This window comes from Sabethes cyaneus, chromosome 2, assembly GCF_943734655.1.
Source record: "Sabethes cyaneus chromosome 2, idSabCyanKW18_F2, whole genome shotgun sequence".
Taxonomy (NCBI): Eukaryota; Metazoa; Arthropoda; class Insecta; order Diptera; family Culicidae; genus Sabethes; species Sabethes cyaneus.
Window position 1 is genome coordinate 203,426,949 of NC_071354.1, and position 16,275 is coordinate 203,443,223.

At 40.9% G+C, this 16,275-nt stretch overlaps 1 protein-coding gene across 2 annotated transcripts in view; it reads right to left on the bottom strand.

Moving 5' to 3' along the window:
- Positions 1-16,275, bottom strand: part of LOC128733555 (guanine nucleotide exchange factor DBS) — a 243,767-nt gene that overhangs the window by 44,450 nt on the left and 183,042 nt on the right. For both annotated transcript variants that reach the window (XM_053827211.1, XM_053827210.1), the window contains exons 8-9: positions 12,464-12,583; positions 12,267-12,362 (exon numbers count right to left, since the gene is read on the bottom strand). In XM_053827211.1, coding sequence (XP_053683186.1) covers positions 12,267-12,362; positions 12,464-12,583 — 216 coding nt within the window. The remainder of the gene's footprint in view (positions 1-12,266; positions 12,363-12,463; positions 12,584-16,275) is intronic.

Here is a 16,275-nt window from a genome sequence, read left to right on the forward strand (position 1 = left end):
AGACGGCGGAGCCACACGGCCTAGCTAACAGGTAAGCCTAATAAGTTATTTTAATTATTTTTTTCGTTTTAGCTTATGAAACTATATAGTAAAAACCTTGACCAAAACGAGTTTTAATACTGCACATGGATACCAGAATGAAAAATTAATTTAACTATTAGAAGCATTTATGGAACCTCAAGACGCTACTCTATTCCATACGAAAGACTGCTGGTGAGATTGTTCTATTTTTACCATATATACCACATTTCATCTTAATATCATATTATTAACAGTATTATTATTGATATCATAAATGTGGAAGGCTGGATGACGGAGTGGATTGCCAACCTGAATCCTTAAGGTCTGAAGCAAATATGGCACTTCTCAATTCAAAACAAACAAATCATCACGTGGGTTAAAGTTGGTACAACGAAATTGATTATTACATGGAAGGATCCTAATGCTGGAAGGCGACTCTTATAACCCCGGAATGCGCACAAGTGTCTCTGCTTGTGGGTCCGCCCAATCCCTTTTGGCCCTTCTGTAACAACATTAGTGTGAAATTCATTTGATAATCAAATTTGAATCTACTGTAATTCTACCCACATACATTGGCAAGTCCTTGAAATGATGGTGGCTTTCCCCTACTACTACTACCAGGGAAGATTCTTATGGTGGATAGAGACCCCTCCTCCCACTAAGAGGGGGGGCTCCCATACAAATGAAAGACAAATTTCTGCATAACTCAAGAATTAATCAAGTAAATGGAACAAAATTTGACATGTGGGTGTTTTTGGAGACAAGAATTTTTTCTATGGTGAATTGAGACCCCTCCCCACTTTAGGAGGGGGGTTCCTATACAATTGAAATACAAATTACCTCATAACTCGAAAACTAATTAATCAAATGGAACCATATGTGGCATGTGGGTGTTTTTGGAGGCATGAATTTTTTCTATGATGAGTTGAGACCCTTTACCTTTTTATGATGGGGGGCTTCCATACACATGAAATACAAATTTCCTCATAACGCAAATGGAACAAAAGTTAACACGTGGGTGTTTTCGAAGACAAGATTTTTTTCTATGGTGAATTGAAACCTCTCTTCGCTTTAGGAGGGGGGGGGGGCTCCTATACAAATGAAATACAAATTTCCTCATAACTCGAGTATTAATTAATCAAATGGAACCATATTTGGCATGTGGGTGTTTTTGGAGGCATGAATTTTTCTGTGATGAATTAGGAACCCTTACCTTTCTAGAAGGGGGGGCTCCTATACAAATGAAATACAAATTTCCTCATAACTCGAGAATTAATTAATCAAATGGAACCATATTTGGCATGTGGGAGTTTTTGGAGACAAGAATGTTTTCTATGGTGAATTGAAACCTCTCCCCGGTTCAGGAGGGGAAGGGGGGCAACTATACAAATGAAATACAAATTTCCTCATAACTCGAGAACTAATTAATCAAATGGAACCATATTTGGCATGTAGATGTTTTTGGAGGCATGAATTTTTTCTATGATGAATTAGGACCCCTCTCCCTTTTCAGGAGGGGGGCTCCCATACAAATGAAACACAAATTTCCTCATAACTCGAAAAGTAATCAAGCAAATGGAACCAAATTTGGCATGTGAGGGGTTTTGGAGGCAGGATTTTGTTTTATGATGGTTTGAGACCCCTCACCCCTGTGGTAGGGGGATAAGGACCAACATACAAATAAAACAGAAATTTTTGCGTAACTCAAAAACTAATCGAACTCGAGAAATTTTAGACTTTTTCCTAAAACATTAACAAGACCACCGAAAACTATCAATAGTAACATTAGATAATTTAGCGCGAGACGGCCACAGGCCGCGAGTGTTGCCGGCGACCTGCCGTCGGATTCGTCGGCCACTGCGGGGAGACAGCCCCCCGTAGAGATCACCTCTATCTAGGTTTATTTATTTTCCTAAATCTACTGACCTTTATTACTTTACTTCAGTTGGGTCACCCCTGCGAAATGGTACTTTCTACAAAAAGATTTTCCGCGAAATTCTATATTCCGCGTTATGGTCAACCGAGAATTGGTGTTCCGCAAAATGGTATTCGGCGAAATGGTTTGTAATGATGGCAAATATTTAAATGCTATCCGCTTTATTTTATCAGGCTAAGCAATGGGATGAGTTGTTTTCTACTTTACTGTGAGGAAAATTTGTATATTAAAACGCCCATGAACTCCCCAGAAACTTGCAAAACTCAAGATTGTGAGAAAGGTCATCCGACATTCACGATTTATGTACAACACAGTTTAATTTGTGGCAATACGAAGTTTGTCGGATCAGCTAGTTTTCCATATAAACGTCATGCGTCAACGGCGCTTCTTTTAGCGAAGGTGGTAAATTTTGTATGAGTGTTAGTGAGTTCTCCAGAATTCTGTATTGGTGTTTGTTCGACTCTGTTGGCATGGCAGTATGAATATTAGCACTCGCTTACACAGATGCATACAGGGACCACCTTGGCCGGCAGAGCGAGCTACCATCTGTGTCTCTCGAACATTGGCAGAGCTGCCAGTCTTCTTGTTATGGGGTCTTCGATAAAAGGACAACCCAAAATACACAAACTAGGAACCGAAAGGCGGAAAATAATCATGGCTAACGGATCAACCGAGTTCCAAAAATGCCCATAAAATTCCCGGGCCGCTCCGTCAGTAGCATGTAGCATACGAGATTTCGTTGAGCACCTAGAACCATCGCACAATGGGCAAAAACAAGCTCGTAATCCCATGAAGTAGAAGCCACTGGTTTGGAATCTTACAAGATACCTATTCTTATGTAAAACAAAATGCAGGAAATCGATTGGTGATGGTTTCATCCTGCACAGACTTCGGGAAGTGGTCCATTTTGCCCTATTTTACCCAAAAATCATGTTAAAAGCTAATTAAACAGTATAAAAACTTATTTGACGCCCGTGAAACGAACTCAAATAGCTTCCAAATTTTGTCAAAGCATCGAAAGAATCAAATTCCATCCATTCCATACTGTACGAAATGCAGGTATAGTTTATTTTGCCGAATTCACCCCTAAATACATAGTAAAATCTAATTAGAGTTATTAAAACTAATTCAAAGACAGGGGAATGACCTCGAATAGTACCAATTTACTCGTAAGACATCTGGAGAGTTGATTGTGATCGATTTAGTACAGTGCCCAAACAACAATGTGAGTTTTATTGTACTCTTGTGTAATAAAACCCAAATTGTTACTTGAGTGAAGAATTCACAATCGGTTCGTTTTGCCTGATTCTCTCCTAGATCTGCAAAAACACGTTCATTTGTTATTGCTTAAAAAAATCGTAATTTTTCAACGATAGTGCCTTTGAAGAAGTTTATCAATAAAATACAGCGCATCTTTTAAAACTATCAAGGTGATCTTATATTCATCTATCAGGGTGATACAAACTTTTGTTTTTTTGAATACGTCAAAAAAAAAATATCAGAAAAATCTAATGGAATTTGATTCTTCTAATATTTTGACAAAATTTGGAAGATTATACTGTTTTTATACTGTTTAATTAGCTTTTAACATGATTTTTGGGTAAAATAGGGCAAAATGAACCACTTCCCAAAGTCTGCGCAGGATGAAACCATCACCAATCGATTTCCTGCATTTTTTTACATAAGTATAGGTATCTTGTAAGATTCCAAACCAGCGGCTTCTAATACTTGGGATGGGATTACGAGCTCGTTTTTGCCCATTGTGCATCGGGAGAACTAACAGAAGACGACATATAATGGTCTCTTTCGATGTTACGGCCTTATTCTCGATCGATAAGCATGATGGAAGATTAGCTATTGGACTAACATGGGAACAACGCATGGAAGAAAAAGCTAGGAGGATACTTGAAGTTGAATCGATTGTGCATGGAGGAGAACTACTTTTCATTCAGGAGAAACTACTATAAACAGTTGAAAGGTGCGCCAATGGGCAATCCGCTATCACCGTTTCTGTGCGAACTGTTTATGGCTAACCTTGAAAGTACTAAAAAGTTCGATTGAATGGACAAAGTAGTTTAAGTGCCCGTCCAACAAAAACAAAAAAACCTTGAAAGTAAGCTGAAACAAATCCAATTACTCCCGAAAATATAGTGCGAAAAGATGAGCTACGGAAACAAAAAGAAATGGAATACAAATTGGAAACTGCCAAACTGAACGGTTATCTGCATATTATTTCTAGTAATAATTTTAGCAATTGATATATTTGATTTATTTTAAGAGAGCGAAACAAGCAGCAATATCCTTGGCCTATTGCAACCTGGCTTTTGGTCTAAATATCATAAATTTATCCCTGAGGGTTCGAAGTATTATTAAATTTTTGCTAGCTAAATATTTATCGCTAAAAAAGATATTTCTTCGCCAGCGAAAACACTATGCCAAGCGATGAAACGAATTCGCAAAAAATAGCGAAAGAGCGTTATCAAACTTGATGTTAGATTACAGAATGGATGACTTCATCATTATTTTGAGCCCAGCGTTAAACGTTTTTCAGGTCATCCAATTTTTAAATTTCCACATCAAGGATGTACTCTTCCCTAAGTATGCTTAATATATAAAATAGAATGTCTATCTGCTCGTCCTTTCTTGCAGCCTCAAAGGTCACAGAACTGATAATCATGAAAATTTACATGAAACGGTTCGGGTACGGGGAGTGTTTCTGTTTCGCTTTTTATATGACGCTTTTAAATGACTATGGAGTAGCTAGAGTACAGCGTTTTTTACATCGTGAAAAAAGGGGAAAATTTGTATATCTCAGTCTTTGCGTACGGAAGAGATACGTGCACTTGACTTATTTGAACGAAAGGTGTTGCGGACTGTTTTTGGCGGAGCACAAACGGATAGTGGAGAGTGGCGTAGGTGTATGAACCATGAGTTGCAGGCACTACTCGGAGAGATTCCCATCGTATGCCTGGCAAAAGTTGGAAGATTACGGTGCGCCGGCCACGTCGCAATGATGCCCGACGACGAACTCCGCCGGCACCAGGAGTAGAGGGACCTAACGTGCTGATGGATCGACCATCTACTTTTTTGAAGTCACTTTTCCCAAGTATCATAGAATATTTATATATGTGATGTATATTTAGACTATTACAGCTTTTTACAAGTAAAACGATCAGCCATAAAATATGTCTCTATAGTAAGGTCAATTGTCCATTTTTTAACACAAATAGAGTATCGAAGTATCGATGCTCGTTCCTGAAAATTTTTATTGCGAAGCAACATACAATTCTCCATATCATTTTAACTGCCATATAAATACTGCAAATGTGTTTGCTCTCCAATGTGAAGAAAGCATTTCTCTGTGCAATTAATATTAATATCGAAATGCACTGTTTATTTTGTTTTAGTGCTGCTTTCCGTCCCAAGAATCGTATGCACAGTACCTGCAGACGATTTGGTATTTGTTGCACAAATACATCTTTGTGTGCCGATACCCGACAAAGTGCTTGCGGGGGCGTGAAAGCATTTATGAAGGAGAAGTAAACTCGCGAGGATGATCTTCGGCGCCCGTGCTTTCGGTGCTGGCTGACGCTAATGATGATGATGGCAAATGATGATTTTCGCGCTCTGTTGATCAATCTCGTACCTGGCGCTGAGAGGTACGTACATATATCGCTGTTAATTTGCTGCAGATATGATAGGTGCACACGAAAATGTATAATCGGTACATAAATATCCGACTCAGTCAGTAAGTCAGCTAAGTTATCAGGGGAGTCCGTTCGTTGGCTTTGTTGTGGTCAGCGAGATAAGGCAAAGTGAAATTACGGTAACCGAGCTGTTTTTTTTCTGATTTTTTTTTGCTACGTTCAACTACGAGCAGGATGGACGGATAGAGTGCAGCAGTCGTAATAAACAGTTGGTTTATTGCTGCTAGAAATGGTACCCACTCCCGTGGTTGAACGCCGGATTTCTTCTGTGCCGGCTGCAGATCAGCCCGTATAGCACGTAGAAGGGGGGCTTACATTTAGAAGTGCTTATCGCGCGATTGAAATCATTAGAATTAGCGAAACAGTTAGCCACCGTTGGAAGTCCAACATGGGTCTGATTCTAACCAGGCCATGCGTTCAGTTGAGATGTACTATCTTCGTAGTGAAAATTATTTTTTTCTAATCTGTAATCTACGCTAGGTTGGCTGCTAAGTAAATTCAAATCAGTAGCTCTGCACGGTTACCGTTGGAAAGAGATGAAAAGATGTTCACTTTGCATACATCTTGAAGTATGTAATTGAAAATTTAAAAAAAAATTGCTAGTTAATCTTGCAAGCTTGTTCTAGCAGTATTCATCTTAAGAAATGAATATAGAAAATAAACAGACAATTCCGCAATTGTTCAGTATTTTTACACATTTGGCTGGCGCTGTTACTTTTGGCATTTATAAAAAAGCATAAGAACAGGTTTATCGAATACATGCAATAATCACCCTCAGGGCCCTTTTGAATCATCGTACTACAACGGTAGCGGCAGCATAAATCATCAATAGCTTTGCAAGCTTTTTGGTGTGTTTGCAGAGCGCTGTACACTTGTTTGATTGAAATGTTTCTGTCCGCTTCTCTGATCAAATGCAGCGCCACGGGATGCCGCCATGCTGTTTGAACACCTCAATATGCTGCGCCACGGTCAATTAGGTGTATAGTACGGTACAGGTGTTTTAGACGTGTACCTTTGCTGTGCGATCAAGTGATAATATATAGGATTGGACGATGTTAGATGTGGTCGGTCATGATTCGCGAGAAACGCGTAACCATGCATAATTGAACAAAATATTTTATGTACCTATGCATTTTTAGCTGATTGCTTCTGTTTAAAATACTTTTATTTTCAAACGAATTTAAGATATAAAGTCTGTAGCGTAATATCAATCAAATGCTTTATTAATCGCTTTTTAGTGAATTCAAAGGGCACGGATCGGAAGGTAAGTGTGTTTGAGTCGAATCAGCAGCAGAGCTTTTGGAGTATTCATTAAATCCACCTAAGAAATGATGAAAATTAGAGTGGCTTGCCTTACTATGACGGGAATTAGAAATAAACCCTATTATACGATTTAAACTAATATTTTTGGCAAACTAATCTATTTTCAGAGAGCGAAATAAGGCGCTATATCCTTGGCCAATTGCAGCCTGGCTTCTGGTCTAAATGCCTAAAGTTCTGTCTAAAGTTCATCTCCGAGGGTGCGGAGTATCACTTAACCTCTATTAGCAAAGACACTCCCAACGTCTAAGTGTGTAGGGCGCTATATCTCTGCATATTAGCGTTGGTAGGAGGAAATGCTTATCAACTTAGGGACTATATTGGCTGGTTTCATTATCTCTGATTTTTGTTTTCAGGTATAATAAGTGCAAGTTGTCACGTAGTTTGCGAGCCGTAAATCTCGCATGTACATAGTATTTTTCGATACAAATTAAATTATGGTTGTATATGAGCACCAATGGTATTATACTAAATTTTTTAAAAAGGTATTTTTTATATCTTAATTTTCATAATTACTGGCTTTACAAGAAAATTTTCGAATATCCAGGTTAGTCTCATATAACTGGTGCTTACATGCTTACATTATCCATTTAGCTCCCCCCATCTACTAACACCAATTCCTTTCCCGAAATACTTGTGAAGATGCAGAGGATTCCCTGGTCTTTAGTAGCAACAAGTATTGGACTAACATTCCTTCCCATCCACCAGGACCCGCATTCGGACGTGGTCGGCGTCGGTATTGAGCAGCATGCAGGGATCTGATAAGGTTGCACAATGAGGAATAGTGTGCTGTCCCAAATATGCTTTTTCCAGCCATCATTTTGCAATTTTCATCGGTCCTGGTCAATAACGGAGTAGCAGCACACGGGCGGTATTCTATGCTTATGCTTATGCTTATGCTTATTAGCAAAGACACTCCCAACGTCTGTAAATAAATCATTAACTATGTACATGGGAAGCGTTTGGTACGGGAGGTCCACGCTTTCTTCCTTCCCCTTGATTTCAAGGAGTTTAATGGAATTAGGGTATGTTGCTGCTTCGTCGTAATTGCATATTCCCGTCCTATCCAACACAAATTATTAAAAATGTCAGCATTTTTATGATACACAATGCAAAACTAGTTATTCCCTAATATAGTTTGTTGTCTATCATACGCGATCAATCAAAGTGAGCTGAGATCTATTTAAATGTTTTTTATCATTAAAGAAGTCCTTTCAGCCAAATTTCCTTCGTGCGACGAAGAAGAAAATGTCCACTAATCGTTTTAATTTCCGTCATACATGAAAATAACTCATGCAAGGTATTGACGTTGTTCTACTTGCCAGGAGAACTTGCCTGACCTGCAGAAATTTTGCAGAATAACATTTGTCATGCCGTCCTACACAAATACATGCCTATTAGCTTCGTAAACATTGTTGTGATTTTTAGTTCGGACGATGAAAAATTTTAATGGACGGATTTTAAAACAGTACGACGAATTTAAGAAATAAAGTCAGTTGCATAATTTCAATAATATACTTTAATAATCGTTTTTCAGTGATTTCAAAGTTCACGAATCACGAAGGTAAGTGTGTTTTAGTCAAATCAGCACAAGAAATTTTGGAGTATTCATGACATCTATCCAACAAATGATAAAAATAAGAATGGCTTTACTTACTACGACGGGAATTAGAAATAAACCACAGAACAGAACTGGAAGCCCGGACGATTCGGCGATCAAAACTAGTGACAGAGTCTTTTTAGTTTTTGTTTTTCTTTGGGAAGGTTTTCGTATAGAAGCGAACAACAGCAATATAAGCAGAACACTCGCTACCAATCGCATAGCAGCTTTCACATGCTTTCGTGTTCATTCATATGCGTTCGTGTGTTTTCGTGGAGAAAAGTGACTCGCTACCGCCAGGTTCGCTAGTATCCGTAGAAAGTAGCATGTACGTGTTTGGATTTATACTTCCACTTCTGTTCTGTGAATAAACCCTAGGTAATTTTTCTGGTTCCACTTGATTCCTTGGAATTCTCTCTGCGGTACATGCTGCGCAGTTGGCCTGGCCGTTAACAAGAAAAATGATTGATTCAAGTAATCGTCATTTTCCAGGATGCTTTCCAGCATTGGCTGCGTTAGTGTGAGATTAGATTAGATCAGATTAGGCTCCATACCTGATATGGAATAAGAAGAAAACTTCCGAAGAAGTTGTGCCTTGATAATGCAAGAGCTCCGCAATTGTAGAGCAGATGCACTGAACTTTCTGGTACAGAGTTTACAAAAACGACAGGTGTCGGATGATACCTTGCCGATATTCTTTAAATGATAAAGGGCAAGGCTGTGTCCTATTATGAGTCCTGTCACTTTCTGTAGACGCGTAGCCTCTGGCCTCTGGCGCTTTCCACAGGATTTCCTTTTGGCTTTACGTAGCTCAGCGTTGTATTTGGTGAGGGAAGCTCTGTAGTAGTCTTCCCAGTTAGACGTGATTTTGTCCCTGTTGAACAGACGCCTAGCCTTCCGGCGGAGATTGCGTCTCATACCACAATGGCACATTACGGCAAACTGTTCGCGTGTTTACGGGACAGTTTGTGTTATACGCGTCTGCGCCAAGAGGCTTGACACTTTTAAAAAAGATGAATTTTCAGCAAACCTTGAGATTTATATCATGTGAAATTTCATAAATTTGCAATGAAACAACTGAAGTTTTTGGAGCGTCTTAGTAGAATACGAAACCTGGAAATTAAATAAAAAGAAAACTTATCCAATTTCATTCTACTATGTATATTATATTCTTGACAGATACGTATTTCGCCTACGTCTTGCAGGCTTCTTCAGTGTCTGTTTTCGAACTCAGAACTCGAAGTTAGAAAACAGACACTGAGGAAGCCTGCAAGTCGTAGGCGAAATACGTATCTGTCAAGAATAAAATATACATAGTAGAATTAAATTCGATAAGTTTTCTTTTTATTTAATTCCCAAGAATGAAACAACAATTGGTGAATAACCCTTTGGGTTAAAACCACTCAAAAAAAAAATAAATAAATAAAACAACTAACAAATTGCCCGATTCTGTAAAGAAGAAGAACAGGGTTTTCAAATGGAGCAAAAATATTATTGGCGGCCATCTTGGATTTGGTCGCCAAATTGGATTTTATCAATAAATCGCCGTGTTCGCTAAGAGCCCCCCCAACCAATTTTCATTTTACCATTAGAAAGCTGGGAAAAAATGCTTCAAGAAGCATTCATAAAGTTAGGTGTGCAATTTTCAATTTTCACATAATTATTGTGATAGTTTCAAAATTTACTATGAAATAAACTACAAAAGACACAGTTTTGTAAAGAGGAGAGATAGGGCTTATAAATGAAGTCAAAAAAAATGGTAGCCATCCTGGATTTGGCCGCCTTGTTGAATTTTATCAATAAATCGCCGTTTTCGCCATGACCCCCTCAACCGATTTTAATGTTAGGACCATCATCGGAAAGCTGAGAAAAAATACTATAACAAACATTTATCAAATTAGATGTGTAGTGGCATTAACTACTGGTGGTTTCTGGCCTAATTCGATTGGTTTTATTTTGGCTTCATTTTTGCTATTTTTTTAACAAAGTGAAATTGAATGCTGCTGAGTAACTCGCCATAATACGGGGCCACTACCAACACGAGAACAGATCTTGAAATATTGATTTTTTTTGTTTGATTGGTTGAAAATCGTTAAAAAATGAGAATTACAGTTTCAATATTTCGAAACGCTGATCCCGTCGTTCACCAAGGGGACGGATACTTTTCAAAAAAGTTGCAATGAGCAAAGCAAAGCAAAGCCTAGGTGCTACATTCCGTTATCGAAACTTGACCTTCTGTTTTTTTATACGACAGACTTCGCAGCCAGCTGTTAGAGTGCAGGACAATTGCAGGGCCAGTTGCTACGATCCTATTGACTCTAACAGCCTCTCCCAGTCGAGATTCGAACATACGACGACTGGCTTATTAGGCCAGCGTTATACCTCGGAGCCAACTAGGAGGAGTTGCAATGAGACAGTTTTCAAAAAAGAGGTTCAATATGCGAGAATGCTTAATGCGAGAAATGTAGATTCAGGCAAACTGAAAATTCTTGATATTAGGCCAAAAATATAGACTTAGCGAAGGTCCGCTGGCACGGACGGTTACCGACTGATTGTTGCTAAGCGCAAACCGAATAGCTATATGTCTATCAATCTGTGCGGTTGCAACAAATACAGTCAACAAAAATATATTCGCGCTGGATAAATGTGCAAATGAATGATAGAATCAGGCATGCGTCATAACAAAACCTTGATATAAGACCACAGAGTATAGACGGCTTAGTGGTGTAATTGCTTAAACAACACGATCAACTAGAGATTGGAAGCTGTGAGTTCGACTCTCACCTCCGCTAAGTCTATATTTTTGGCCTAATATCAAGAATTTTCAGGTTGTCTGAATCTACATTTCTCGCATTAAGCATTTATTCATCCCCAACTGTAGAATTTAATTTAGACAGTTATTATTTGACAAATACTTTTTTCTAGTTAGCTTCGAGGTACGATGCTGATCTGACAAGCCAGTCGTCGTATGTTCGACCCTCGGCTAGACGGTGCTGCTAGATAGAATCAGTAGGATTTTGGCACTAGCCCCGTAACTGTCTTGTACTCTTATAGCCGGCCGCGAGTTTTGTCGTTAAAGAAGGTTACGAAATGGTTAGAAAGACAAGCCAACAACTTTGCTTTGGTAGGCCTGTTGAAACTGCGAAACTCCGATATGGGGTCAAAAATATATTACGTAGTTCAATTGCAGAGTGGCACTCTAACCCACACTCTCTCGGTTTGCGCTCAAGTGTTTTGACAGTTAAACTACCAGCACACGACACGCAATCACACCCCATATCGCAGTTTCATCCAGTCTACTATTCTTCCCACCAAACGCGCCTCCACCTTTAATAAAAATAAATACTTATTAGCCTAAAACAATTTGCGTTTTTAGTACTAAGAGACATTTGCAATTAACCTCGCTAATCGGTACGAACACTACGACGAAGAAATTGAAAAGCCTTTATGATAGGGACGAGTTATACAAATCCACGCACTTAATGATAAACTGTTTCCGATCGTGTGAAGCGGACATATTTTGCTGTCACATGAAACTGCGTCGTGCCGCCACGACAACGTGCTTTCGCATTTCAATAATATCGAACGGCAAGCCAACGTAGTCATCAACAATATGATCAATGTCTTTAGTAGTATTGAAAACTCGAAACAACCAGAAAAATCAAACAAAAAAGGAACCTACCTTCAGAATCGAGCCCATTTCCGCAACGTAAATCCTCTCAGTTTCCAACAGCTCAGCCAGTACGTGTCCCCGTTTGAGTTTCCGTTCATCCGAATCCTACAGAGAAGCAAGCAAAAAAAAACAACAAGCAACAATGATTAGCAAAAAAAACTAATGCATTAATAGCAGGCAGCCCATAATCTAGGCCACCGTATTACCGTTTGGCTTTGCAGGTTCAGATCGCTATCCGAGCTGGCAATGATGGTATCGCTGCTGATCGAGATGCCCGAGTCCGGTGGGCCTTCGATGGAACGGGGTCGGGACGAAAAGCTCTCCAGCTAGCACCGATGATGATGATGATGATGATTGGCCGGAGCGAGGAAGAACGACGAAAAAGATTAGATTAGAAAATGAAGACTTCATCAGTATGGCTAGGTAGGTATGATAGTTTTGCCTAAGCACTGCAGAGCTGCTCGGGGCCCTGATGAGTTATGCAATTACACGCCTATTTGGTTCTTGCGAAAAACTTCTATTCTCATCAGCAGCAATGGGGCTAAAATGCGGACTATCAATCATTTTCTTTCAACCGAAGATGAAAAGAAAGTAAGTTATTTGAAGAAGATTGCAAGTTAGAGAGAATGTTCTTCGAGATTAGATGATTGAAGTTTAAAGACTAAAAGGGGAGGGGTGAACATATTTTTGTTGTATTGTAACTTTGTGCTATGGCAAAAGCAGGAAATTCAAAAGATTTATTAACCGGTAACGGTATACACCAGCATAATGATAATTAAATGGTTCATGAATGTGGAAATTTTTTACAACTTATTCATTTTCGAGCGACGTTGGTATCTAAGCACTTAACCAGCAGCAAACCAAGAGCACGAAAGCATCGTGGTGGAAGTTTTAACAGCGAACAACAAAGAGTGAAAATCTGGCCCTCATTACTAAGCCTACACGATTCGCTGGACAGCCGCTGAAAATTACCCTAAATTTCGCCTCGCCGATTTATTATTGCTATAATTGCGGTAAACGGCGTGCACGCCCCCGAAAGCGTGGAAATTTAACATTAACAGGTTTTATTTGACTTTCTACCACGCGGCGTCGGCGCGGCGGCACGGCGGCACGGCATAAGGCAGAGCAGGAAGCATCCACCATGACACCGTTTGCGCGGCGGGATTAAATTTGCCGCAGTTTTTGACAGCCGCACGCGCGTCGGTGGTAACAAGCTAAAACTCAAACATGCTACCGGCCAGCCAGCGTGAGTGCGTGAGGAAAAGCCGGAAGAAAGTTCACGCTATGAGTTACGAAAAAACAACGCGAAAAATGAAGATTCAGATAATTACCTTACTGCTGTGTTTCGCCATTCCGCATTGGCAGAGTTGAGACTTCCTCAGTATCACTCCACTGCCACACCCGCTTACCGCATTGCATCCGGCACCGCTTCCGCCACCGTGGCTAATGCATCCCTTGCCGGTACACGAGCCACCAACATCGATCGAACTGATTAGACAACCGTTACTGCCTAGTGCAATGCTGCGCCTCCGGCGGCAACAGCAGCAACAGCTTCCCGAGGCACATCCGTCATTCTGACCAGTCCCGCCGTTCGATTGATTGCTGTCCACATCTTCGAAATAGTTATTGTTCCAAAACAGTGTTCCATCACATCCTAGTCTGATGCTCGTCTTTGAGGTGTAACGGTTTGCGGTGCTACCGTTACTGCAGGTTACGCTGGACATGTTAGTTCCGTCACTACAAACCGTACTCGAAGTACTCACGGTGGAAACAATCGACAGCGGTTGTTTCTCGGCAGGACTCACCGATCGTTCACTCTGGTCGTAATAACCATCATCCTTATCCGACTCTCCGCCGTTCGAACTGATAGTCGACGCAGCCGAGCTACCGCCGCTGGTCGAGGTGGAAATTAACGACACCGGTTCACTTATGCTGGCCGTTCCATTCCCGGAATGACCCTGCTGGTGGCCGGTAATGAAAATTTTAATGCTGTTATTTTCCTCGTTCTTGATTTTGTTGTTAATCGCTATCTTATCGTTGTACGATTTATTCTGGGGATTATTGTTCAGCTTGATGTTGCGCTGGTTCTGTTGGTTCCAGAATTTCCGTCGCGCCAACACCGTTTCCGTGATGTCCGATATGGGTTCGATGCACTTCTCGATGATCATTCGGTTGGATTCAAGATCAATTTCTTTGATTTTGGATGAAATGACCCGTACATTTTCGCAGCTGTTGTTCAGCTTGTCGTTGATTACGTTGTTCAGCAGGATGTCACTCTCGCTGTCGGTAATGACGATCGATGTCCGTTTACCGCACACGATCTCGGGTTCTTTAACTTTTAGACAACTTCTTTGAGGTTCGATTGTCGTTGTTGTTGTCGAATGTTTCGATTCGCAGGAGGAATTCGATACCGTAGATGAAGCGGACGAGGATGACGATGAGGACATCGGACAATTCGAAAATTTACAGTTCTTGTATCCGCAGGTTGTTTTACTGCTCTTGACGCTTAGCGTGCTGGCGTCGTCGTCATCGCTGAGAGTGCGTTCTAGGGATTTCGATCTTACTCTGTTCGCTAGCCGTGGAGGTTCCGCTTTCGTGGATTCTAAGTCGATGGTTTCCGTTGAACCGGTTCCATTGTGGCCATCGATTATTTGACGGATTCGTTTGCTAATGGTATCATCCGGACCGATGGCGGCGATAGGTTTCACCGGGGAGGTTGGGGCTGGGGAGCTTTTCGCGGCAGCTGCAACCGAAAGGGCACTTTCTTCCGCTTTGTATCGAGTGCTGAGCCGCTTATGGACGAGGTACTTTTGCTGTTTCGCTGACATCTCGTCATTTTTCGATTTGTTTTTCTCGAACCGATGAACGCTCTCGCGCACGGCTCCACTGTTGACCGGCGGAGGTGCGGGGTTCTTACCGGCGATTTTCCGGTTCAGTGCAATCACGCTGCTGCTATGTTGTCGCGAAAGAAGCGGCGGAAGGGACGGCGGCGCTTGACTGGCAGCACTGTCAGCTGTTGCTTTTGATTCGAGGAATAATTGATTTATCCGATGAATATCGTTCATTGATCTATGGCGTGTAATCAGATTGGTACTGGTATGGCTCTTTTGTAGACGGAAAATGCGATTATTGCCCTCGGCGTGCGGTTGTTGTTTGAATGTTGTGCCTTTCGCTTGGTGCTGCAGCTGCGGGTTACTTTCCGAGGTTGGCTTCTTCGTCAGAGCTGACTGATTGATGACCCGCAGCATACTTGGTCGATTGGTGCGAAAATCCCAACTCAGCCGCTTGTGAGCATCCGCCGTGTCCGGAGCGCTAGCCTCAGGTTTTGTTGGTGAACTAGAACCTCCACTTTGCTGTTGTTGAGACGGCTGACCATCTTTGTTGACCACACCGTACAACTTATTATCAACGTAACGCTCGTAACTCCGACTGTCAAAGTAATACTGTACCGTATCGAGTTTATTTTTCTTCTTGGTATCAAATATTGCGTATTTTTTCTTCCCGTTCTTCATCTTCACGTCCGAATCATTAATATATTGCAGTTTTGCCCCTATCTCCGTTATCGAGGTATTCGACCCGAAACCATTATGCTTTTTGTACACTAAATATTTAGATTTAATATCCTTCAGGTTGCTAGTTGAACCACTATCGGCACTACTCGTTATATTTACACTACCAGTCGCCAATTGTTTCTTTATTGCATTGGAAACGATCCCCTTGGTGGGCGCTGATGCTGCCACCGTTCCACCACCCCTTGATTTTTTATCCTCTTTATCCGGTTTCTGCTTCACACTCCCGGCAACACCATCATTTTTCAAATTTACATAATTAACCTTCAACAGTTCCATTTTCGGTATCTTTGCAAACATATCCTCATCGATACAGTCCAAATCGGAACTACCATCGGGACGGCTCGGAACCTGTTCCGGTTGCAAATGAGAAGAAGCCTTTCTTCCGGTATCAACTTTTGCAGCTACCACCAGCGAACTTCTTCGGCTGTTGTTGCTGCTGGAACTTC